General features: G+C 38.6%; 1 protein-coding gene across 2 annotated transcripts; it reads right to left on the minus strand.

The window, feature by feature from the left end:
• Positions 1 to 667: 667 nt before the first annotated feature.
• On the minus strand, positions 668 to 24,348 carry nucks1a (nuclear casein kinase and cyclin-dependent kinase substrate 1a). Of its 2 annotated transcripts, none has more exons than XM_037783714.1 (8): positions 23,958 to 24,348; positions 14,171 to 14,220; positions 12,954 to 13,044; positions 10,348 to 10,394; positions 10,077 to 10,229; positions 6,661 to 6,810; positions 4,840 to 4,992; positions 668 to 3,433 (listed from the first exon to the last, which is right to left on the minus strand). In XM_037783714.1, the coding sequence occupies exons 1-8, from the start codon at positions 23,972 to 23,974 to the stop codon at positions 3,183 to 3,185; spliced, it is 912 nt and encodes a 303-aa protein (XP_037639642.1). In that variant the 5' UTR covers positions 23,975 to 24,348; the 3' UTR covers positions 668 to 3,182. The 2 variants fall into 2 exon arrangements, with proteins under 2 accessions (XP_037639642.1, XP_037639634.1); XM_037783706.1 differs by having other exon boundaries at positions 10,077 to 10,232.
• Positions 24,349 to 27,615: the final 3,267 nt, after the last annotated feature.

Genomic DNA, 27,615 nt, shown 5'->3' on the forward strand with positions numbered 1-27,615 from the left:
TTATAAAAATAACTTGTAGATCCAATCTCGCCAACTTCAGCTTGAACTCCTGACTACGGCTCTACATTAACCACTTATCTGTACAATAAATTACAGGTGTGTGTGTGTGTCTATTTTGTTAATTTAAATTATTTGAAGAACAAGTCCAATCGAGAGGTCATATGGCATTATTTTATTTTATTAAAGGTCCAGTCTGCTGATTTCACACGAGGATCAGTTAGTGCTTCTCAGTCGGTTGTTGTCGTCTGCGGCTCTGAAGGAAGCTTTCTGAAGTTTTAAAAATAATCTTGGTTTGAGTCTGACACTTTGATTTCTAACAGAAAGTCTGGAGCTTGACCCACATTAGGAACTAGTCAGTTATTTATTTGTATCTCCTGCAGACGTACTCTGATGATTTATCAGCCCATTAGTTGTAGAATAAAATTCACCCAAACCATTATTTTGCTGTTTTTGACCTTTATAACATTCTTCTTACTGATCATGGTTCTGCAGAGTCTGAGCAGTGTTGTTACTGTTCGTCAGCAGATCATTAAACTACATATATAAAAACACAACAGTATGCTGTCGTTGCACACAGCGCCACCGAGTGGCCGACACTGAACACTGCAGGTCACCATAAAACCAAAACCACATCACAGAGCTCAACGTCACAAAACAAGTAGTTAAATCCGTATAAAAAGTAGGTTGCCTTTATTAGAAGCTGGGAAACCAAAACATTATCAACATCGTCGTTGTTAATACTTTTTTTTTTTTTTTCGTAAGACCACAATATTGCCATTACCAGCATCATCATCATCATCATCATCATAATCACCATCATCGCTTCGCACTTTTTTCCACAACATGCAAAAGATTCAAGAGTTCAGCGTTCCCGTTCCACACTACTGACAAAAAGCTTCTCCACTTGGTCTCCTGTAGCAATCACAACTTGGCTTTACATTAACATCGCCAGTACAACTGAAGGTAGGTAAGATAGAAAAAAAACATCCAAAAACAAGTACAACAGAAGAAGTCTCAGGATGGATGAAAAAGAGGAGAGAAATTCACAGCCTTGTGCCATGTGCCTCCTTGTGTGGGATGATGGGAGAGGAACCTCGTCCAAGCCCCTCAAACGCTTTGAACTACAGGACAGGATCTGATCCAAGGAGCTCTCTGAGCTGCATGTTGGTATAAACACACTTTATTTTCATTATTCATATCCGATCGTCTCAAAATGACATTTTTAGTGCCAATTCAGGACCCGAACGTAGAAAAGACACACTAACCTGCTAGTTGTAAAACAATTGAATGTGCTTTTGAACCGACGACTAGGTTCACGTGTCCTGTACACATCCAGGACCGGTTCTATTGCGAATCAGAATTTCTCCTGACGGGACGCCTAATAATGCATTTATTATTATTATCATATTCCCAAGGCTTTTTCTTTATTATTTTTTTTGTTTTTTGTTTTGACATCAAAACACTTCTTATCGAGAAAAAAAAAGGACAATCTCACGAGTTCTGCACCTGATCTCCGAGTCACTAGTTTTGAGATCGTTTATGGCTTTGGATGGTCGGCTGATCGTACAAATTGTTGACTTGTCCTAAAGCCTAATTTGCTGAAAGACCTAAAACAACGAGGACAGATTACATTCTCAAGGCCTCCAACGACATCAGAGCCACTACCGGAACTGAACTCAATGAAAAATTAAGGCATTAACAGACAAACGAATGCCGGATATTTACTGAGCTGCCCGCTTTATTTCAATCTTTTCTGCGCCTCAGTACGGTGTAATTCTGCTTGTGAAATACTAATAGGTGAAAAACATGTAACCATTAAGCTGATGGGACTGGGGGGGTTGTACAGGAGTAAATAAAGGGAGGGATGGCTGAACAGATTGGATAGGGTCGACTTTTTTTTTCTTTAAAATCAAGATACATTTTATTTCTTTTCTTAAAAAACAAACATTACAAAAAAAAAATCTGAATAGAGAATTAAAACAATGAACCAACAGGAGAAAAAACAACATTCATTTTTTTTTTTAACTCTCAAAAAAAAAAGGAAAAAAAAAAGAAAAGGAACATCTCTTCTTGCATTTCATAAAAATAAAAATAACAAAAAAAAAAAGATTTTTTTAGGGGTGCCTGGCACAAGGGGTTGAATGTTGAGAAGATGCTGCAGCCATGCAGGGAGGTGGGGAGGAGGGGGGCGCTTCACGTAGCATGGTGCATCGTCAGAAAGCCCAACATAAAACCGTTTTTAACATAGGCAGCAGATGAAACAAGCCAGACCCTCTTACAGGAAGTCCCCCCCCCCTCGCAAGCACACAAATTTTAAACAAGTACATAAAAACACACACATGCTGGCTTGAAACGTGTGATGGTGGCAGTCCGGCGTCTCTCCGCCGGTCGACACGGCACACCTTCCAACAGATCTACGAAGCAGCAGCAGCCACACGACAAGAGTTCAGCACCGATACAGTCTGAAACAAGCAGGGTGGATCTTTAAAGGAATAATACAATTAAAAGAAGCTTTAGGCTTTAACTGAAAAGAACAGGTTTTCTTTTTTAAAACAACGACCTAACTAAACGCTGCCCTGTTAAAAAAACATGCTCCTGGTTTTAAAAAGCACAAAGTACCAAAGAGAGGGGGGTGACGGCTTCGTTCAGCCCGGCGCGTGTTGACTTAGCGTCGCTTTGTAAATACAGCGCTTTAGTGACGGTTACTGAGAAGCTCTCTGAACAATACTCCCAGTAATCGCAGATATCAGTAAAGTAAACTGCGTGTGGCTGATAATCACTGGTAATCCCGGAGGGGGAGGAGAAAGAAAAACGGTGAACGTGTTGACACTCAGGACGGACGCTCACCAGCACGGAGCTCTGGGAAAGGCAGAAACTGTGGATTTTCACACTAAAATGCTGAGTTTCATGATAAAGACAGGAGGGTGGGTAAGGCTGAATGTTGTGACTCCTTACATGATGATCACATGAGCACAATGTCTTGGTTGGAGAAGGGTGGAGGGGGGGGAGAGAGAAGCAAAACAAGACAAAGCACACCAAGTCCAAACCATTGAGCCAGGCCACCAGGAGAAGAAAAAACAAAAAAAACCTCTAAAGGCAGAGCAACAAAAGAAGAAAACAAAAACTTTGAGAAGAGACAGAGATAGAGACGTGGAGGATGGGCTTCAGCTGGGTACCATCTTCTAGTCTTCTCCAGAGGGCGCCTCCTCTTCTGAGCCATCCTCCTCCTCCTCGTCTTCCTCCTCCTCCTCTCCTCCCGCGGCCTCCTTCGTCGTCTTGGGGGCGGGGGAGGTCTCTTTCTTCTCTGCCTCCTCCTCTTCCTCCTCCAGGGGACTCTCGGGGTCCTCCTCTTCTTCCTCTTTGGGTGAGCTCTTCTCCACGGCCTTGGCGCTAGGGCGCCCCTTCCCCTTTCCTTTCATCGGGCTGGGGGTCACTGGGAGGGGGGGGGAGACAAATCCGTTAGTGATCATCAGATTATGGCTACTTAAAGGGAGAGTTCAGGTGTTTTGCAGTGGGGTTGTATGAGGTATTATCCATATGCAGTGTATTATGACGGTCGGCACGCCCCCCCCGCCCAGTTTGGAGAAAACGACAGGAGTTACCGCACTGAAGGAAAGCAACGTACTGCTGCAACCTACCAGCTGAAAAACAGATTTTAGGCACCTAAAAAAATATCAGTTTTTTATCTGATATCAATATCGGTTTAAGTGCTATATTTATAATATTTTCGCCGGTTTACATTGCTGTGAGACAGCTATAAAGTGTATGTTTCCAACGGGGAACTGAAGCCGTTGTGTCCATCTATGCTCTCGTCAAAGCAACCAGACTCAGATTACAAAAAACAGTAACTTTACCTCACAGAACACAGGAGTTTCCGGCCTACCGCTGCCTCGATCCGTTAGCATGTTTGTGTTATTGTGTGACTTTGGTTAGTTCGGATTCACCAAAGATTATACACTAAGGGAAACACACACCCATTTCTGCTAATAGATCCCTCTTAAATGTTACACACCAGTCCTTTAAGGACATAATTATTTAACACAATTACTAATTGAGTTTGGAAACATTTAGAAAGACAATTTTGTAAATATATCAATCCGGTGCACTTTGAGAGTTGAATTCCAGCAAGGGTTGCTGTAAAGCGCCACCTTCACCCCGGGACTTTCCAAGTCGCGTGGCGGCTGCTTCGCGTGGCGGTTGCGTGATGCACGCGGCGGTTGCGTGATTCACGCATCGGGTGTTCACACCAGCTGCGTTTCAGCTGCTGCTGTCAGCCCTTTCTTTCTACATAGAGTCTGCCTTTCATAATGGCCATTTCATTTAATTATAAATATCATTTATATTTATTTTAGACCAAGAAAGGTTAAGAAACGTGTGGTAATTTGTAAATAATAGTAATAATCCACAATTAAAACCTCGTACTACATTCATTCATGGAGCTCTCCAAGTCACTGCATGTTCTACAACACTGTCCGGCACATATTTCAGAATAAAAGCCTTGTGTTATTCATGTGACTAGGCTTCGAGCTTTCAACATTTACTATTTAATCATTCATCAACATTTCATTGAGATCAGAAAGTGTTCAGAGTGGCAGAGTAAATATTGTTCACAGCCCAGAGATAAAACGATGAGCTGCAGAAGTGTTGATTGAATATGAATCTGACACTTTCAGAGCAACAGCTGAAGCCTGCTCACCTTGAACCACTTATTTCTGCTGGAGGTCATGATTCAGAGCGACTAAGCTAATAGACTTAAATAATTGACATAATATGAATAAATAATTCTGACAGAATCAAGAGAGGTCGACAGCAGATGAGCGGCTGCGGGGTTTCTCTCACCTGTGGCCTTTAGTCGGGGCTTGGGGCTCTTCTTCTCCTTCTTGTCCGGCCGTCCCCGTCGGATCACCTTCTTGCCTCTCTTCTTGGAGCGACCGTAGTCACTGTCATCATCATCCTCCACCATGAAGTCCTCGTCGCTGCCGGACTCGTCGGCTGCACACGAAACACAGAACGCATGAGGATCTTTTCACAATCATATGCTCGACACCTTTACAATGTATATACTGTATATGGAGCCTGGAAGCTTCCACTAGTTATAGCACCAAGTCAGTTTGTTTAGTGTCTTGCTCTATTTCCAGTTGAGTGTAAATAGTGTCGTCATGGAGCTGTGGCTTTAAGAGTTTTCTCACACCTTTGTCAGCTTGTAACTGCTCACCAGAACATTTTTATCAAGACCTGAGATGATGTAGTTATTGCTCTAAAGCACTAGTTCCAAACCCATCTGGCTTCTGGGCCTTTAAAATGAAGTAGCCTGGTGGATATTTGTCTTCAGCTCACCAAACACAGGAAACAACAGCATAGAAAGCAGACGAGCAGTCAGTCAAAACAGACAGGTCATATTACACATTAAAACAGTTCATGACTGTGTCTGTGGTTTAGATCTACTCAGTCACTCTGTTGGCTCTACAGCGCCTCCCGGAGCTCAAGAGCTCAAACTGGCTGCAGAGAGGATGGCAGCTATCTGCCAAGATATACTCCTCGCTTTCTTCCTCGTCCTTTCTGTACAAAGTTGAGTTAAGGGCTTTTGGTGTTTGTCAACTATTTTGCTCGCCATTGACACAATCCTAGAGGGTTTATAGTGGTGAGCGGGAGTGATTTGTTTCATTTGATGGATTTTTAGAGCTGTAAAGAGGTCAAGTATGCTGTAGTTTACAAGAAAAATGCAATAAATAAATAAATAAATAATAATAAAATTGACAGAAAATTGTGTGACAAACATAATCTGTCTCTTCAATCATCTGGGACCCTTCAGATTTTTTCCATGTTGGGAACCACTGCTTTAAAGCATCTTTTATTGTGACAGGCATTTCAGGCCTTCAATGAATCTTCTTTAGGAATCTGCAAAAGTTATCTACTCACAGTGTTGATCTGGTTCATACAGGAACGTCACATTTAGGGGTGTCAACACATAAACAATTAATCGGTTAACCATCGAGAATATTTTTGACCATTTTTGACCATATGTCGGTCTATAAGTTAATTTACAGTCTATAGGTTCATTTCAGGGATGAGTCACGAAATTATAAAAAAAAATCAAATAGTTTATGCGACTATTGTCTTGTCTTAATTAAATATATTTTCCCTTGTTTTTACCATCACAGGGCTGCACCTGTAAAACGTGCGTGACACTTTCAGTCCGGCTCTTTTGTGTGCGGCAGAGCAGACGAGAAAGCAGGCAAATGAGTATTAAAAACATTTTCAATTCAGAATCTATACATCATCTGATCAGCAAAATGCGGCAATAAACAGACAATAAAATTAAAGACAAGACATTTGCAACAAAAAACATAAAAATTTCAGCACCTCTAAATGGATAATGCTTCGAAATGTGGCGACATACCTCACTGAGTCAATGCAGCGTCGGACTAAACGGAAAGCACCTCTTGTATTTGTATTTTGTGTCATTTTGCGTTTTTTGTTCCTTAAAAACTAACCAGTTAGTTACCGGTTAACGGGTGCCGGGCTATCAAAAGTAAAATGGATCCCTTAAACACATTAGACATTTACTACTGGTCTGATGTGTGACATCTTGTGGTTTCTATGTTCCATTTAGGGCAGACTGTGTGTTGCTGTGTCCGTGTAGAGTACAGTTGTACATACGGTCATTGTAGGGTTCCTCTTGGTCTTCTCGCTCCTCATCCTCGCTGCCGGCGTCGCCCAGCAGGATCTCCCTCTGTTTGGACACAGCCTTGGAGGCCGCCTGGCGCACGGTACGCTTTCGACTCACTTCCTTCTCATCGTCACTGTCATCTACGCAAAGAACACACACAGAGTAACACAATGATTCACACATTAACAGAACAAGACAAGAGTAAACGGAGAGGATGACTTCCCTGAGTATTCATATTGTTAACGGCTTCCTGCAGCTGTTTTTAGCAGAGCCAACTCCACCGAATTACTGACAGCCTCCACTAATGTCACAACACATTAACCCACTTTTATTAAAGCTATGTTGTGTTATGATTGTTTTACCCTTTACCCCGGTCTATGGCCTGACGATTTTACCAAACACTTTACCCACATTTGGTGGGTGGAGCGTGCCATTTTCAGACCCTGCCCAAACAAGACGTCTGAAGAAGCCGGTGATCAGACTATCAAAGAAACACCCCGACCATCCTGCTCACCGAGAAATAAACTGTACACACACTGCTACAGCTACGTTTACAGATATAACGCCACCGACAACCCCACACTCACAGTCTCAACACTCGCTAACGTCACGCTGGGCAGACACACAGCTGGCAACCTCGCAGCTAAGCTAAATGGTGTTGCGGAGAATTTTACTGGGAAGGTGGCTGCATGTGTTTAATGAAACTACACGCAGCACCGTGGCTGCTACAGTAACGCTGCCGGTCAGGTGAACTGCGGACTCGAGTTGTCCGTTTTGCTCATACACTGCAGCTTGTGCACCGCCGCATGCCATGCACTAATCTTGTCGGTTAATAATCAGTTAGCGAGGGTCGATTATCGGAGAAACGCCGTTCTAAATCATATTTCTTACATCTCTCAGGGTTGTAAAGGGCAAAACAATAGATGTATCACATCTTAGTGGAATCATGAGGAGCCCCCTAATATTACTCAGTGGATTAATGAGGTAAAGTCATGTGCTCCTTTGGAAAAAATAGCCTATGCTATAAGAGGTAGCCCACAGTTTTTCTATATGCTATGGGATCCATTGATTACTAACATAGAATCTACTTAACCTAACCTTTCTATGGTATTTATTTAATTACCAATTATTATTTTCTATGCGCTATTTTTTTACATTTAATTAATTAATTAATTTTTAAGGTTTCTATCTTACTACCATAAATTGTATTATTGTAGTACTTATTACCTTTAATTTGAACTAATTAATGAAATTATTTTTTTAAATTATTTTTATTATCATTAATTTCTCTTTTTTCTGTAACTTCTGTAAAAAAAAGGAATGAAAGAAAAAAGGAAAAGGGCAAAACAAATGTTCCTGTTGGGAGCAGCAGTCATCCGGTTAACCAGGAGGTGCATTCTGGGTCACAAAGCAAAGCAGTAATGGATTGCGATGCCTTTAAAAAGGAACATATACCTCCATGAGGTGTAATAAAAAGCCAGAGTGAAGCACAGCAGGTGAGTTGTTTTTGCTGTGAAGAACATTTGAAGCCCCATACTGCTGTGCCCTTTGCAATTACTGAAAGCACATACATACAGTACATACTTTGTGCCTGTAGAGGTTAATGACTCATTTGAACGCTGATGAGGCAGAAGGATAAAGGCAGTTATTTTGGTGATTTAAATCGGCCACAATGAAACGACTCTGCCCATCATCACCCGACAGCTTTAAATTAAAAGCTGACAGGGAAAAAGGGCACAGACGTATACCTAATGAGGAGATTGTTGAGACCATCACCTCGTCACTCGATTGATCACAAAAGATGAGATGCCGTCAACATCCATCAGACTCGGCTCAGCAGATGACCGATTGATCGATCATACCTTCGACTCGCAGTAATAAATCAAACAGAACGTCGGCGTTGAGGAACGCTGGAGGCAGACGACTCAGTCAGTCTCAGTCAGACGGGGATGTGGGAGGAATACACTCTGAGAGCACGTCTGGGAGAGCACACGCAGCGCTGCCCGTCAACCACCGAGCGCAAGCTATTTTAGATCTTCACAAGTCAGAAAAGATCAATATCGATGCCACCAATTCCACAACTGCCTCGCTGTCTGGCCTCCCAAAACATCCTGGATCGGAGGATCTCACAGCTAGAATAGAACATCTGGCTGCACACAAATCCAAACTACTTTTATTAGATCCAGTCATATTTCATTTATGCAACAGTACGTCGAAACCCTTCATAGTTTCCCGTAATGATTAGCACAGACATAGCACAGCTTTTTGTATTCTTTAACATGTAAATCTTAAATTTGTAATGTTTTTTTTCTTCTCAAGAAAAAACAATAAAGCTTTTAAAGCGATTAATCGGTTAGTTGTCAACTATTATAACGCTTTTATTAGAAATCATCTTGAACACATTACCATTCCCATATGTAAATATAGATGTTATATCTAAATAGAAAACAATAGAACACTACCTATTTACCTCATAAATATATAATTACAAATAACATCAAGGAGTTTCTATTTAAGACTGTACACAGGTAACACAGGTACTACCCTGTTAAAGAGAAGATTTGCAAATACTTCGTAACTGTTAACAATAGAGGCACTTTTTGCAGTTGTGAGTTTATTGAACATGTGTTTTGTAGATTGTTTTCATGCTACTTCTTTTTGGTTTCATTTGCAGAAGAATCTCTCAAAACATTTCGAAAATGATATCATACTAACAAAGATTGAAATATTACTCACTGTCAGCAATCCCAGTTTTTCAGCGGATGAGATTTACATAATTCATTTGATTATTATCCTAGCAAAATATTGTATACATAAAAAGATATGGTTTAAAAGAATACCCTCCTTTTTATTTTTAAAGATGCTGATTTTAAAACTTATTTGACTATGATTGAAAACTTAAAACTCAAAAATTCTAAATTGACTAAAACTATTAAATTTAGACATTTCAAATTTATTCAAATTGTTTAGCAGACCCCAAATGTTTTTTTTGTTTGTTTTTTATTTATTTTTTATTCATCTTTTCCTTTTCTTACAGTTTATTTGTTGTATAATTTATAATTTATTTTTATATTAATTTGATACTGTAAGGTATTTTTGCAGAACTGTAATGAAGCATCTGAACATGTGATTATATTGTATTGAACTTTTGAAATAAAATATTAAAACAAATGTTTTCAAAAATGTTTTCAACTATTAAATTAATCGCCAACTATTTTATTACATTTGATAATCGATTTATCAGTTTGAGTAATATTTGTAAGGAATTCTCTGATTCTTAAATGTGAGTATTTTCAGGATTCTTTACTCCTCTATGACAGTAAAGTGAATATCAGGGGAGACCTGTAGATTTGATCCACGGTTTAAGATTGATCAGGTGAATATGTGTAGAAACTGGATGCTTTACCTGCAGGCCGTTTTCTCTTCGGCCCTCTCTTGGCGGGCTTCTCCACCTTGGCTTTCTTTCCCTTTTTGCCTTTTTTTTCTTCGTAGTCGCTTCCTCCATCTTCTTCCTCCTCCTCTCCAAAGTCATTGTCTTCCTCATCACTGCCAAAGTCATCTGCTTCAGTGATACGGAGGGAAGGCAAGTGTTCAGTTCTCCACTGATCAAATCAAACCAGCTGTTTTCACTAAAGTAAACCTTTATCATCGGAAAATCAGACGACAGACGGACTTACCTGCTGAATCGTTTTTGGGTTTAGAGACCTTCTCTTCAGAGTCCTCACTGGAACAAAGATGCACAGATTTTAATTTCATAAGTCAAATACATACTTAACAAATAAGCATTAGGAGGACGGGTACCGGTCAGAGCTTTGCTCCTGAGCAAAAATCTAAAAGCAACACTTTTAAAATTAAACAATCACAGTTTATATCTATGCACTTTACAAGGTTGATTCTCTCAGATTTAGAGTACACATTGGTTTACAATACTGTCTGTGATTATCACACAGGTGCTTGTTATTATGGGGAGGATAAGGACTCTATAAAGACGTCAGTTCCTCGTAACACTACGACACAGACGCCATCAATTATTGAGATATTGTGCAATAGGCATGCTAACGGCAGGAATGTCCATTAGAGCTGCTGAATGTCCTTTCTGCCACCATAAGTTGTTTCACAGGTCTCATTCACCTTTGTCATTTCAAGTGTCTCAATCCAGATGTAAGACTTTCATTTACACTGAGTCACATAAATGTGTCTCCGTTGGCAACGTCACTAATCTGATTGGGATTCGTCAAAGTTTCCCTTTAAAACTGATCCGCTGACCAAATAGTGCAGAATAAAATGTCCATATCTGGTTGATTAGACTTGTTTTTACTGAAGAATAGAACCGCTAATGAAGCTCCACTAACTCAGTGGCAAACACATAGCATTTACCTATAACCTCTTCACAATAAAAGCATCATGTTGGTTCGCCAGTGGAAAGTCAATAATATCCATTATTACAGCCACATACAGTACATCTAGCAGGAAGCTGGCAGAACCCGATATGTCATATGAGCGTGCCGGGCGGCGCGGTCTCGTGGGTCTGATGACCGTTCAGGAAAATAACTGGATTCAGCTGTTTTATTTTACAACTTTTCGGACATAACGATTTAAATGAGGGTTATTTTAAGTGTTCCTACTGGGAAACTGGGAAGTTGATATTAAAAATGATCCTCTGATTTACAGACGTCTCTTTATAAATCCATGGCGATGGATTCATTGGCGTTTTCAGTACAAAATGGCGACAGCGCTACAGCAGCGCCGTCTAGCGGCTGTTGTCTTTGATGTCCGGCTCTGCTACCGAGCAGGATTCATCCCCGACTGTGAGGCTGTGGTGGAAACGCATGTCATCACAGCTTGGCTTAGCGAGACTACAGAGGACCGACCCCGGCCCAGGGAGAAAAACCCTGTCAGATTTTAGAGAGGTCGTACATTACAAGTTGCATCCAGGATGAATCCAATGCAGCTCTCCTCCCTCCCTCCCTCCCCCCCCTCCCCCCCCTCCCCCACAGTCTCCTCCAGCTCTCTCTACACTCTTCCAGCTCACCCACCAGTGCCTGAAACACTGCTATATCACACCTGGCTGTCTCCCGTCCTCAACATGTATTTCCTCTTCTCTCCTCCCCATAATGGCGTCCTTATACCCGGTCCTAACCCCCCCTCAGCGTTGGTGCACCTGCCCTACTACAGGATATCCTGGTGTCTTAGCGCCGACTGGCGGCTTGTATCCAACCTGCTCATACAAAAGCTGCCGTGTTCCTCAAGGCCAAATGTGTTGAAGTGGTTAAACCGTACATGGCACAAGATTAATATCATTGAAACATGTGTATAGTAGGGATGGAAAAAAATAATTCATTCTCCTATGATTTTTTTACGATTTTGAAATTGATTTTTTAACGCCAGATCGATATATTTGCTTCATTTCAGTCTATGAGGAGGTAGAAGAAAGTTTTGGACAGGAAACATTATCGTATTGTGGTAACATGCGGTCAAGCCGGCCGTCACTCATCTCCGTGGTCAAATGGGCCGACACTACGACTGTAGAGCACCCAGATACTGACATTTATGTTCTCTGCATTGAAACGGCCCCGATGGAGCTGACCATGGATGGATAAAGAGAACGGAGCTGACGGGAGAGCTAGAGACCACCTTGGAGAAGTTAGAGGAAGTAGACACGTGGGTCTACGTCCGGTTTTCAAAATAAGGTGTTAACAAAGGGAACTGTATCTACAAAATACATAATACATAAAAACATCGAAATAAGATTGATGGATTATATTCACCAGAAGTATAAAACATTACATGTCCCTTATAAATTAAAAATAAAATACCACTAATCTGTGATGGAAATGTCTTTATTCTTTGATTTTTGGGTTGCTGGAAAAGATTTAATAAATAATTCCTGACAATGATCCTGATATATTTGACTTCAGGACATCTGTGACTACATACATGCTGAAAATCAAACATTTTTATTGGATTAATTTAGAGATGTCCCCAAGTCCTTAGTAGTGTATGATTCAACTGTTTCCCCATGGTCTAGTGTTAAAAAAGTTAACAAATCGCAATATCGAATCGCAATACTTAAAAATCACAAAACATATAGAATCGGCACCAAAGTATCGTGATGGTATCGAATTGGGAGATCGGTGTGTCCTCCCAGCCCTAATGTACAGGTGTCATACCTTCAAGAAGAAACCATAAAATTAACAAATGTATCAGTAATGCCACATCACTAAACACGCTGTAGACGGCTGTCAGGCGATGCCAGTTCTACCAACCTACACCGAGGGCTCACCTGTCTTCCTGTGAGTTCCTTGTGCGCTTGTGCTTGGGCTCACGAGGCGGTGCGCGCACCTTCTTAGCCTTATTCTCACCATACTCCTCATCTACAGAGAAAGGACAAGGATTTAGTATTTCACTGGCATGAATCCACATCATCTGGTTTCCTGTTGGTCACACAGACTAACACTGTTTTTGGTCAAAGTCACACTCTCTTGGTATTTCTTTATCCGATTCTCAATAGAGATATTTGTAAGTCCTCAAAGAGACCGTAACATTGGATCTGCTTCATTATGAAGTCTTGATCCATTACTTGTACTCATAAGTATGTAGAGACTAAAAGGCCTCGCTAAGGGCCTCCAGATGCCATGGCACAACCAATGTCATGTGATCAGACTGACCAGCTGTCAGATACTGCCATCCCTATTGCCAAATTCACACTAGGCAGCGGTGAAGTGCGGCTCGCCACAATAAAACAATTGTTCAGTGTTCATGTATTTCAGGCGGGAAGAAATTCTTTGTAACGTAGGTCAACATGTCACATGATTGCTTTACTGATTGGTTGTTGGTCTGGCCGCACTTAGCCGTAGACTCTAACGTCCGCAGCACGTTGAGCGGCCACCACAGCTTTCCATAGGCATTGCATGGCAGCTCGCCGCAGGCCGCACTTAGCCGCTGCTCCGGTGTGAATTCGGCCTCAGAGCGGTCATAAATTAGCCCAAAATTCTTTAATATTAAAATAAATAATGAGGTTAATTCTACATGTTGTTCAGGTTTTAGTAGCAGAACCATTGGGTATAATTTAGCAGTTCCAGTATTAATATATTAATATGGCTGACACCTGTATGAGTGTATTCTATCACACAGGGTTGGCCAATATGACGGCATATTATAGATGACAATTAGAAGTATAATAGATAATAAAGATATAAATTAGTCTTTCGTCAGTCATTTAGACTTAATTCCTTAAATATCATAACATTGTGTTGCAAATCAATAAGCAGGACTTTATGGTAATATTGGATTATTTGCATCGATGGAATAAGGTACCTTGATCTGCCAGGTATCTGCAGACATTACCTTCTGTTTATTTTATCCATTATCATTTGATTTTCTAGTAAATGTATTGTATGACAATATACACAGCATAAAATATCATTCAAAGTATGGATTTTATCCATATTGCCCCCCCTTACTACCACATATACTGAAAACACATCAAGCATCTCTTACCTGCATCATCAGACTCGTTGAATTGTGAGTAGTTCACCACTTTCCTGTTCCTGTGAAGTAAAGGAAACACACGGTATCACATTACGTTCACACGGGACAAAGTATCTTCACTGCCAACGTTTCATATTAGATATGTCAAAGGGTGCTGGAGGAGGTAAGGCCGTTACACACCGGGGGGGCGTGACGAATGAACGACACCAAAATGAATCTGCGAATATGATATGTCTAGGGCTTTTATTGTGAAAGGTAAGAACGGAAGGAGTGGATGTGGTCCGCGCTGCCTTTGTCAGGGTTGAAAGGAGTTATAAAGTTTGCCGTCCTGGTTCAGACTACGGAGCCTCTGTGTTGTTGTTTCATAAATAAAAGGCACAACTTCACCGTTTCAACGTGATTGGTTGATGCTTTTATTCGCGGTGCAAAAGCTCAGAAAAATCAATCTCATTTCGGGAAAAAAAGAGCATTGCTTTTTCGCCGCGTAATATTCTGTGTGAAAGCATTTATGACAAAAACAACAGTTTGAAAAAAATATATTGACGTGCAAATTAATCATACCAGGGCTGCAAATAACGATTATTTACATTGTTGATTAATCTGTCAATTATTTGTTTGGCCTATAAAAATTTCAGAAAATGGTGAAAAATGCCGATCAGTGTTTCCCAAAGCCCAAGATGATGTCCTCAAATGTCTTGTTATGACCACAACTCAAAGTTTACTGTCACAGAGGAGTAAAGAAACCAGAAAATATTCACATTTAAGAAGCTGGAATCAGAATTTAAGACTTTTTTCTTAAAAAACAAAAAAGACTCAAACCGATTATCAAAATTGTTGGAGATTAATTTAATAGTTGACAACTAATAGATTGATCGTTGCAGCTCTAAATCACACAATAGAAATGCTGCCAGTGTGTAAAGGCCTCTAGGCAGGTAACAAAGATATAATAATAAGTCATGTTCAACAGCAAAGAGTTAGCTGTGTATGAATCTCTGGATTGTATTATTTAGTTGGAGAAGCCACAAAGCAGCCTCCAGCCCGGGGCACTGAACTGGACACTGGTCTACCTTCTACAGTTTCCAAGGCTAATTTGGCAAAGTGTATGAGGGAAGCCTCAGGTGACAGCAGCCAACTGTAGTTCAGGTAACACACACCTCAAGAGGCTGTGTTGGTGCCGGTTAAAACCACAGAGAAATCAGCCCTCATTTATGTGAATGCTGTTCAAACACAATTCGTAAAGAGCTTTACATACAGAAACAAAAACATTTTAAAGAAATCAAAGGGTCAAATTAAATAATCTTTGGATCTAAACCACTTTAAAATACCAAGCTGGAGCAACGTGTGTGCGTTATGGAAAGGAAGGGAGATGGGTAACAGTGCCAGAAACTTTTACAGGTCCTTAGATTACAACAACAGGGACACACACACACACACCAACACTCACCACAGACATGTGTAACAGCCGTCAGTGACCTGCCCACCAAGCTGTCCACACATTATCATTCACATCTCACAGGGAGATCACAGAGAGCTGCAGACTATTTCATCCAACCAGCTCCGTTATAGTGAGCCAAACTGTGGAAGGGACTCGTGATACTGGGGGGTGAGGTCGGGGGTGGTGGGGGAGGGATCAATATATAACCGAGATAGTCTCAGTAATGAACTGCAGGGTAAAGCGGGTTATCACAACGTTCTTGGAAGTCTACGATCCTTTTGTGGTTTCTCTGTTTACGATTATAATTCGTTCTCACTTCAGAATGTTCACTGACCCGTTACCAACCACTGCTTCCTTATGTGTTCATAAGGTTGTGTTAAAGTCGCCATCGCAACTCATTAAAGGCAGCAAACAGTCGATTAATCGATAGACAACTGTTTTGTTAATAATTGTTTTAGAGCTGCAACGATTAATTGCTTGGTTGTCAACTATTAAATTAATTGCCATCTATTTTGATAATCCTATAATCGGGGTGAGTAACTTTTTTTTAAGAAGAAAAAAAAGTGTAAATTCTGATTGCAGCTTTTTATTTTCTGCAGGTTTCAACAAGTCAAATTAAAACTTTGAATGCAATTTAAGGCCTACTTCACATCCATACAGGCAAGAAAGCACTAACGATATGAAAGAAAATTTGAACCCCGGAATTAGTTGCAAACTAGAAAGAAAATGTTTTACATTTTAAAGTTAAATGCATCAATCTGGTGCACCGTGAAGGCAACATCAAGAGGATAGATCTTGTGCTCTTGTAAACAATTTTATGCTCTCGCAGTGATGGACTGTTAAGTACTGTACTTAAGTACAATTTTGAGGTAATTTACTTGAGTATATCTATTTTACGTAACTTTATAGTCCACGTCTACTCCACTACATCTCAGAGGGAAATGTTGTACTTTTTTTACTTCCAATTATTTATTTGACGATATTAGGCACTAGCTCTGTGCAGATTCAGAACTTAATACTAAATAAAAAACAACTAATGAAAATGGTGGTGTATTATTAAGTAGTATATCATTATTACGCATATAAAATAGTTAAAATGAGCAACTTTACCAGCCGCAACATTGAAGTGATGAACACATTAATGCATCAATAATTATATTACCATGATATACCATAAGATGTATTATTGTGAAATGGGTCACTCTGCATACCGAGTAGGCTACTTTTACTTTTGGTACTTTTTAATTGAATCTGGGTTCTTTCCTCCTCGATGACGGTAAACTGAATATCTTTGAGACATTTTCTGACATTTTACAGACCAAACAACTAATCGACAATAAAAATTCTCATTAGTTGCAGCCCTAATATTCCATCTGCATCTTTCTCATTTGAAAAAATGCTTCCCCAACATGATAAGCCACCGAGGACAAAGATGTCCACTGTGGTAACTTTGATTAAAGCAGAACAAATCTCTCTGAAGCTGCAGAATAAAGACACAACTTGTGTCTTATATTTACTTTCATTGTGTACATTTTATTTGACTACAGATTGAGTTCGTTTTGAGCGAATCAACGCAGTGCACAAAGAAAACGGGATGAGTGGACTGATCATCTCCACAAACATAAAGTAAACTTAAAGATGCATCATCTGCAGGATAAAGGACTGATTGTTCACACGTCTGCCACAACATCTTAGCTTTAGGCCAGTTCAGACAGACAACAGCGTGACCTGGTCATTCATCTCAATTAGATCCGATGCTACGCGGATGCAGAAAGAGGAAGTTCTCTGAATCTGCTCTTTTGAGGAAAACATAAGAATTAAATGTTGAGACGAAGGCTGTGAGAAGTGTAAATAATAAATTAAGTGAGCATGGCTCACTGCTTGACCCCTACTGAAGTAGGGCCACAGGTTTTGCCCTTTTGAAACTAATAGAATTAATCTATTGAGCACAATCTAGCTTGTTATTATCAAACGTTTACAACTACATCACACCGTCAGCCATCGTACCTAATGTGAAGTTCCTAAGTTAAATTGTTTCCGAGTTCTGCTCCGGAAACGAGGACGGACACGCGGAGCGCTATATATACCCACGACTATGTTGTCGCAGGGGTATAATTATTTAACTATAGCAAGTTTTGTCTATAATAGTAATAATGATCTTGAGGGAGGATCTCCAAGTTACCCTCCACAAACCTGAAAAACGTTAAAGGGAAAGTCCACCACCTTTTTCTGTGGATGTGGATCAGTATTGATGGTAAATGTAGTCAAATGAAGCAAAATACCAAAATATTTGGTGATTAATTAAATACTTGAAAACTAATCGATTAATCGTTGCAGCTCTGTGCAACATGTATCCATGAAAATGGCATTAAAATAATAATAATAAAAAATATATATATATATATCAGATGGGTGGGTCCACTAGGGGCTGGGTGATCTGCTATCACGATATCGGTAATTTCATATCTTGATAATGATATATCACAATATAGCATGTTTTCTGGTAATTCAATAAATAAACACGGGAAAGCCTATTTTGTACTGAATTAAATACTTGACAAATGAAAGAGTATTTTTGCATTTTAAGAACTTGAGTGCCACTTTAAGTGAAATTATAGAGAAAATGAATAAATAAATACAAGCTTATTCTATATCACGATAGAAAAATATACATTATAGACATTTTTATATAATTATTACGATATATATCATCATATTGCCCTTTTTGTTTTTTAAAGGAATGTATTAACCGCACCTCATTCCACACTTCCCCCTATTCCCATACAACCCCTAAAGGTTTGTCTAATTCCAGATAACTCGTTTTTTCACTTAAAAACAAGGAACAAACAGCGCTGAGTAATAAATTCCTTTTAAATGCCAAAAATGAGTCATTCAGATGCCGAGAAACCACAAGACGCTCGAGGAGCATGAACTCTACTACAAAAGTTATTTTTGGTAAATAAGGTAAAAGAAGTTTAATTTAAAGAATGAAACTATTGTCCATCTGTTGTTGGAAATGTACACATACCCGTAAACTGTGGCAAAATATTTGTAGTTTTATCTTAGAAAATATTATCTGTGATTTATTTGGGTTTTTTTTACCAATTTGTGCCACAACTGAAATTTTTAATTTACATGTTTTTTCCCCTATTTTTTAAAAAAATCCTGAATTTGACTATTAATAAAAGTGTGATTTTTTTATGTGATCTTTTTTTAAGTTTTACTGTTAGATACTCGCCCAAAGTATATCCGTACCACATTTCAAGACTTTTGACCAATCAGAACAAATGATGTGGCATTTTTCCAATCAATCTCATTATCATTGTTGAATTGTTTTACATTCATAAATGTAAATTTGCTGAAGTAAAACCCCACTTTAATGTTTTCAAGAAAGAAATGGAACCATATATTAAAACGATAACTTCAGCAAAAACAAAAAGGCTAGTAAAACAGTGAAACTGTGCTCCCAATTTAATGTTTTTATTTAATTATTATTCATTTATATTGACCCTTGGCATGTTGTATGTTACTATTTTATTTTATTTTAGCTTGTTTTTATTTATTTTTATTCCTTAAGTTCATTTTCATGTATTTACCTATGTATCGGTTTAATTGTTAGTTTTATTGTTAACAGATTTAAAATAAAGTTTTTTTTGTTTGTTTTTTAAAATCGAGGATAATCTTTAAATAAGATTTTATAGCATAAAAATGGCTTCTAAATCAACTTAAAGGGTATTTTAATTTGTGTTAAAAAGGCCTGTAGATACATAATTGATATTGACCACTGGAATGTTTTATGTTGCTATTTTATGTTTGCTTGTTTTTATTTATTTTATTCCTTCATGTCCTTTATATGTATTTACCTATGTATCAGTTTAATGTATTGTTAAGATTTTAAATCAAGTTTTAAAAAAATAATCGAGGAATCGACTTTAAATTTGATTTTCTAGAATAAAATTGACTTCTAATCAAGTTAAAGGAAGTTTTAATTTGTGTTAAAATAGCCTGTGGATACCTCATTTATATTGACCACTGGCATGTTGCACTATTTCATTTTTATATCCGATCGTTTTATTTTATTTATTTTAATCCCTTCATTTGCATTTACCTATGCATCAGTTAGTTTATTGTATTAAAAAAATTAAAATAAAAGTTTAAAACTTTTAAATTAGATTTTATAGCATAAAAAAGACTTCTAACCCAGTTTAAAGGTTAAAGGAGGTCTTAATCAGTGTTAAAATGGTGTGTGGACAGTGTGGATAGCTCCTGTGTTGTAATCCCGGTGGGGATCTTGCTTTGGGGGGGTGTGGTGACTTTCTGTAGTTCTCCGCCTTCCTCTGACATCAGCCAGCAGCGTTCATTTACTACCAGCAGCACTGAAAATCTACATCTGCTCTCCAACAACTCTCCCCAAAACAACACACATATCAGACCATGTTATATTGTTTATATTGTTCTGAACCGACATGAATGCAATAAAAGAGCCATTTAACGTGACTACAGCTTCAACATGGCTATTCTGCGCGGCAACAAGATCAAATCCTGAGGCCAAACACCAAACACCTCCTCCACCTCCTCTTCCTCCTGGTGGTGGTGGGGGTAGTGATGGGAATTCCAAATCTTTTTAGTGATCCAGATCATTTGGCTCAGCTCACCAAGAGGAACCGGCTCCCAAACGACTCTTCGTTTTACAACTTCTGCCTTTTTATAATTCAGCCAAATTTAGCGCCGTTTTAAACCCATGATTAGTATGTGTGCACATATATCACTTAAATTATTCAATATAATTATACTAAACCTTATAATTTCCAGAATACCGTAATTTTACATGCTGCTTCGTTTACGACTGTCACTCATCTTGTCTGCTATTCTCTTTCTCCTCTCCTGCTCTGTACCTGCAGACCGTCAGCGTGCCGTGCACTCCCGCCCCTCCCTGCTTGATGGTATGATCCTTGTCCGTCATCACCTGATTGGTCACACGGACGTCATTAACCCGTGACGATCGTTCTATCATTCTACCGCTAGAAATACGACTGATTGTTTCAACGTCTCTGGCTGTTTACCCAACCCCCGACTCAAATTCTCAGATTCAACACTGAGGACACGCCCCCCAGATTCTGACTGTCTTTTATTACCGAACTCCAAGCTGAATTATCTGACACTTTTATTTGTTTTTATTTAGATAAATCACATACATTTTGATGATATTTTTTCCAGACAGCTGACGGGCCGACGCTGTAGTTCATTACGATGATAGAAGACAAAAAAGAATGACTCTCGGACAGGAGCCGGCTCTTTATTTCATTTTATGCTTGTTTGTTTTTATTTATTTGTATCCCTTAATTTCCTTTATATCTATTTACCCATGTATCGGTTTAATTGTTTATTGTTAACATAAAGTTCATTTAAAAAAAAAAAAATCAAGGATCAACTTTAAATTACATTTTATAGCATAAAATGACTTCTAATCAAGTTAAAGGTTTTAATTAGTGTTGAAAATAGTGTGTGGATATCTCATTCATATTGAGCCCTGACATGTTTATTTATCCATTAATTTCCTTTATATGCATTTACCTATGTATTGGTTTAATTGTTTATTGTACTGTTAACAGATTTAAAATAACATTTTTAAAATTATAATCAACTTTAAAATTTGATTTTATAGCATAAAAATGACTTCTAATCAAGTTAAAGGAGGTTTTAATCTGTGTTAAAATGGCCTGTGAATACCTCATTTATATTGACCACTGGAATATTTAATGTTACACTATTTAATTTTTATATTTGCTTGTTTTATTTTATTTATTTGTATCCCTTTATTTCCTTTATTTGCATTTACCTATGTATTAGTAAGTTTATTGCATTAACAAATTTAAAATAAAACTTTAAATTTTAATTTTATAGCATTAAAATGACTTCTAATCAAGTTAAAGGAGGTTTTAATCTGTGTTAAAATGGCCTGTGGATACCTCATTTATATTTACCACTGGAATATTTAATGTTACACTATTTAATTTTATATTTAAAAAAAAAAACGGAGTGGTGGCGTTGGGGGGATGTTAGCGTCTTTCAGAGAGCCTCCCCTTCAGATAAGCCCAGTGTTGTTGTTTTTTGCCTCTTCCTGCACTGTATGTTATTCATTTATTTTTTTGTTATGTTGTATAGTCTTAAATTGTGCAAAATAAATAAACAAAAAAATGTAAATCCTTGTCTGTCATCACCTGATTGGTCGAACGGACGTCATTAACACAACATTCAGTCCCAGTCAGTGCATGGAGCGCCCGTGGCGCGGAGAAGATCGTCCTATCATTCTGCCTTGAATTGAGCTGCAGGACCAACTCCAACTCTGAGTTCTTTTAAATCAAAGCTTCAAACTTTCCTGTTTGCTGCTGCCTTTTATTAAACCAGATAATGATCTTATATACTGCACTAGAGCTTTCACTCTTGTGTGTTATATTCTATTTTAGCTTCTATCCTAGCTTTTATTTTGAGCTTGTTTTTATTTTCTAATCTTTAATGTTTTTATAACTGTTTTAATTCTGTCTTAAAGTTATTTTGCACTTTGTCACAATGTTCTTGAATGTTTATTTAAGCACTTTGAATTGCCCTGTTGCTGAAATGTGCTACACAAATAAAGCTGCCTTGCAGTGGCGGCCGGTCAATAGAGGGCGCCGCCCCCCCTGAGCCAGACATACACAAAAAAACATTACTACTACTAATAAATTATACAAATTGTAAATATTTGTGTTTAAAATATGGAATGCACCCAGTAATATGTGTAAATTATGATAGAAAATCATCTGTGCAAAATATATAGTTTTCCTGCACGTCCCCTGACTCCCCTCAGAACATGGAAATACTCAAGTAATGTACGAGTACCTCAAAATTGTACTTAAGTACAGTACTTGAGTAAATGTACTTATGTTATGTTATACTGTTGTGTTTTTCCAAGCATTCTTTACTGCTCCTGTTGGAATAAAATAACTGTTTATTATTTTAATAATTAATAACTATAATAATTATTTAACTGAAAGGTAGTAATGTGTTTTTGATACCTTCACTTTTTTCTTTTTAGATTAAATCATACCGGGATGTTTGCTGAAATTGATTGGATGTGGCCAATGGCCTGTGGATACCTCATTTATATTGACCACTGGCATGTTTTATGTTACACTATTTAATTTTTATATTTGCTTGTTTTATTTTATTTATTTTCATCCCTTCATTTACATTTGCCTATATATTATAGTTTATTGTATTAACAAATTTAAAATTAAAGTTTAGAACTTTAAATTAGATTTTATAGCATAGAAATTACTTTTAAATCAGGTTTTAAGCTGTTTTAAAATGGCCTGTGGATACCTCATTTATATTGATCACTGGCATGTTTTATGTTACACTTTTTAATTTAATATCTTGTTTGATTTTATTCATTTTCATCCCTACATTTTATTTATTTGCATTTACCTATGCATCAGTTAGTTTATTGTATTAACAAATTTAAAATAAAAGTTTAGAACTTTAAATTAGATTTTATAGCATAAAAATTACTTCTAATCAAGTTAAAGTAGGTTTTAATTTGTGTTAAAATGGCCTGTGGATACGGGAGCCGGCTCCCATCGTTCATTTAAAAGAGCCGGCTCTTAGAGTCGCACTGCACTGTATATTATAATACATTATTAAACATTTCCACCAGTCGCCACTGCTGCTTTGCTTTGCCTTGAATTAATAAAAAAAAAAAAAAAAAAAAGAGATCCGGCTCTTATCGTTCACTTAAAAGAGTCAGCTCAATGAACCAGCTCGTTTTCAACCTCCACATCACTATGTGGTGGTGGTGGTGGTGGTGGGAGGGTGTTGGGGGTGTTAGCGTCTTTCAGAGAGCCTCCCCTGGATGAATGGGGTCGCCATATTCTCATTCTCAGCAGCCCAGAGAAGGGAGAATATAATCAGGCACATCTGGCACAACATGAAGCAGTTAAACTGCAGCTTGGTTAAATATCACACTTCCTAATGTTCCTCATGCATGCATGCATGGCCTCCACATATATATCATCCAACATCATCAGCTCCATCATGGATCCAGTTAAAACAAGACACGAACAGCAGACACAGACATGGCGAACCGTGCACACACACACACACACACACACAAAGGATCCATGTTGGGAGAAGAGGAAGGAAGCACACACACGCACATTCCCATTATTATTGCATGAAATAAACAGATGAAAAGCAGCGTGGTCGAGGAGGTTGCATGTTCTATGTGTGCTGCAGAAGCCTCGGCCTAGTCTAGTCGTTACAAACGTTAAAGTAGAGAGCAGCAGAGCAAGAAGAGGACGCATTTAGATTTAGAGCACCTACCTCACTGGTCTGGACATTTTGCAGGAATACTGTAGAAGGTTAAAGGATGTGAGAGAGGAGGAGGAGGGGAAGAGGGAGAGAAGAGCTCAGGAGGGAGGAGGACAAAAAGAAAAGAAATATATGTAGATAGAGAGATATATTCCCGCTCTGCTGGACACGTTGGGAGCGACGGTTAGTGCGCACAACTCGCACCGTCCGAGCGTCAAAATGAAAACAACGAAGCAGCGACTTTGTCCTCCAGAAAAAAAACCTCCAAAAATATTCTTAATTTTTTTTTTTTTCCTTCAGCTACTCAAAATGGTGAATAAAACAAACTGAAACTGCAGCCTGTGTGTGCAACCAAACCCCAAGGCCTTCAGGGGTGGGTCCTCCAAGAAGCAGGACTAAGACCCGCCTATAGGAGGCTGCTGAGAGGCTGTGAGAGGCTGCTGGGAGGCAATCCTCTGCTCTCATTGTCTGGTTTGAACTACCACTCTGCTTTGCTATTTGCTGCTGGAGCTGCACGTTAGAGGCGCTGTTTTTGCATAAAGTAACTCCTCCTCCCTTAAAGCAGGCTGGGTTGGAGTCGCACTGTTAAAGAAAACAAAAAGAGGCCCTCAGGTTGCATGCAAACATTGAATTCAGTGGCTTCCCAAAATACCATAAAGCAACATTTGCAATTATAGGTTCGTGCACAAACATCATGTTTAGATAATAATCGAGTAAAGCATGTTCCAGGAGTCAGATTGATTGTGGTATTTGCTCATAGTGAGACCAAACCTTCTCCTGCCCACCTGGCAGACTGCTGCAGCATGCAGGTAGAGAACAGTTGCATCTGTAGCATTACAGCTGGAAAGCCAACAAATTACAGGTTGTTTCAGTGATAGATTTCACACAATTAGGCCTATTTTTTAATAATCTATAATTTAAATAATAATTTAATTAATCGTCTTATAGAAAAAATCGTATATATTCTTAAAACTAAATTTCATAATGTCAAATTGCCTCAAATCATTACACAAAATGCCTAAATTGCTTATACCGTTATAGCAGGCTGGGTTGAAGTCGCACTGTTAAAGAAAACAAAAAGAGGCCCTCAGGTTGCATGCAAAAATTGAATTCAGTGGCTTCCCAAAAGACCATAAAGCAACATTGCAATTAAAGGTTCGTGCACTAACATCATGTTTACATAATAATCGAATATAACATGTTTCAGGAGTCAGACAGATTGTGCTATTTGCTCAGACCAACCTTCATCTGCCCATCTGGCAGACTGCTGCAGCATGCAGGTAGAGAACAATTGCATCTGTAGCATTACAGCTGGAAAGCCAACAAATTTCACAACGTCAAATTGCCTCAAATCATTACACAAAATGCCTAAATTGCTTATACCCTTATACAACTTTCAGACCTATAAACTGACCCACAATAATCCAGACCAACTGTGTTTTCAAGTGTCAACATGCAGGTAGAGAACAGTTGCATCTGTAGCATTACAGCTGGAAAGCCAACAAATTACAGTTTGTTTCAGTGATAGATTTCACACAATTAGGCTTATTTTTTAATAATCTATAATTTAAATAATAATTTAATTAATCTTCTTATAGAAAAAATCTTATATATTGTTATAACTAAATTTCACAATGTCAAATTGCCTCAAATCATTACGCAAAATGCCTAAATTGCTTATACCCTTATACAACTTTCAGACCTCACAATAATCCAGACAAACTGGTGTTTTCGAGTGTCAACATGTATTCAGGCCCGGCTTCACAACGCCTGTTCCTCACCTGGTGGTTTAACGCTGGAAAGGGAGAACTAACTGGGGTTTGTATAATAACTTTAGAATTAATATATACGGTACTGTACAGGACACTGATTCTTAACATAGTGATCACCTGGATTTGCTGTGACAGCGTTACAGGGCGTGTTCGTTATATGAAAGTATTCATAGCCTCCAGGACCAAATGTACAAACGTGATCTTGGGAATAACACATTCTTTATTCTTTATTCATTTGCATTATTTACAACTTCCAGAACACTTGACATGAATATACACTCTTTATTTTATTATTTTATTCTTATTTTATTCTTGGTCATTGGTGCTTTTTTTTTTACATATATTTACATATAAACATATTTTTTTCCACTACTTGTGTTAAAGTCTTTGTATGTATGTATGTACTTGGCAAATAAACCTGATTCTGATTCTGATAAACCTGATTCTAATCTATTCCCTTTGTGGCAGCTGTCCCTTAAAATCCTATATCTGAACAAAGAAACATACGGTGCATTCATTACAGATGGATCTCATAATGCATAAATGACCTTACACTTGTGGATTTGTTTACATTTGTGTGTGGAGTTTTGACACTTTTCTTATATTCTTCACAAATGCATAATATGTTATTAAGCTGCTGGTGGAAAACTACAGCTATATTAAGCACATACAGACAGGAGTAAATCACACAGTTCTCCATGGGAGCATGAACACAATTAGAAGAAAGTTACTTTCTAGATTTTAAGAAAAACGGTTGAAATATATATTGTTAAAACCAAAATTACAAATATCTTTTAAAATCAAGCACAATTATGGCACTGAATCAATTTATCAAGAGGTCAAAGATCTTTAGTTGTACAATGGAGAACAGGAATCCTTCCTTTGGCATCTTGAAGTTGGCAGATTTAAAAAACATCCAGGAGGACAACAGGTTGTGTGAATTATGCAAATTAGGAGAAGTTGAAAATTAATAATATTTCCTTTTGTATTGTCCACATTATGATGAGTTAAAGCTTAAGTAGGTTTGATCGGAGCAAATATGATTAAATAAAGTTATTTTTATAAAACAGTCGCTATATCCTGACAGTAGTACATGAAACAGGTAACCTGAAAAAAATCATGTGTCCTCTGTGTCCTCCGGTGCTCCTAACGGCATCTGCAAGATTTCACAGACCGGAGGAAAACAAGCAGTAAGAGCTGATCTGAGGTCTGCTGTCCAGCTGCCGTCTATGAGAGCCGGCTGTCAATCACTCGCCAACTCCGACCAAACGGTCAAACTAGGCAGCGCTGATCAAATATGAATCAATATTCTGTTACGTTAATGTCTATTTCTCATGAGGAAATGAACACTTGAACAAACATCAGCGTGATGAGAACTACCTAAGTGGACAAAAAACATCTTTGGGAAAAATCGATCACTCTGGCTCCAAATGACGGTGGGAGGAAGTGGAGACGTGTTGTCGATCTTTATATAATAATAACTTTCATACACTTTATATATACAGTCTATGGATCATACTAGCCACAACGCAACATTGGGCCAAGGGCGTAAAGTAGGGGAGGATAAATGGTACCTTCCCCAATTCCTACCTCCCTACTTCCGGCGCCCTTGCTTGGACCACACCCATCTCTGGACTCCCACCTTTGCTTTGATCTCAACTAAGTTTTGTGGCTGCATCTCGCCCGCTTGTGACGCGATCACGGTGACTAAATCTGTCCACAGACTGCCAGGTGTTTATACAGTATGTCTGTCTAAGTACTCCAAACCTCCTCTGTGGTGGTTCCTGCTACAGGACCACATGTTGCCATGATGACTCACACACAGACTCACAGGGTGAAAACAATACCAGCCACACGCTGTCATGGCTGGTAAAGATGTGGTACCATGGATTACACAT

The sequence above is a fragment of the Sebastes umbrosus genome, chromosome 1, assembly GCF_015220745.1.
Source record: "Sebastes umbrosus isolate fSebUmb1 chromosome 1, fSebUmb1.pri, whole genome shotgun sequence".
Lineage (NCBI taxonomy): Eukaryota > Metazoa > Chordata > Actinopteri > Perciformes > Sebastidae > Sebastes > Sebastes umbrosus.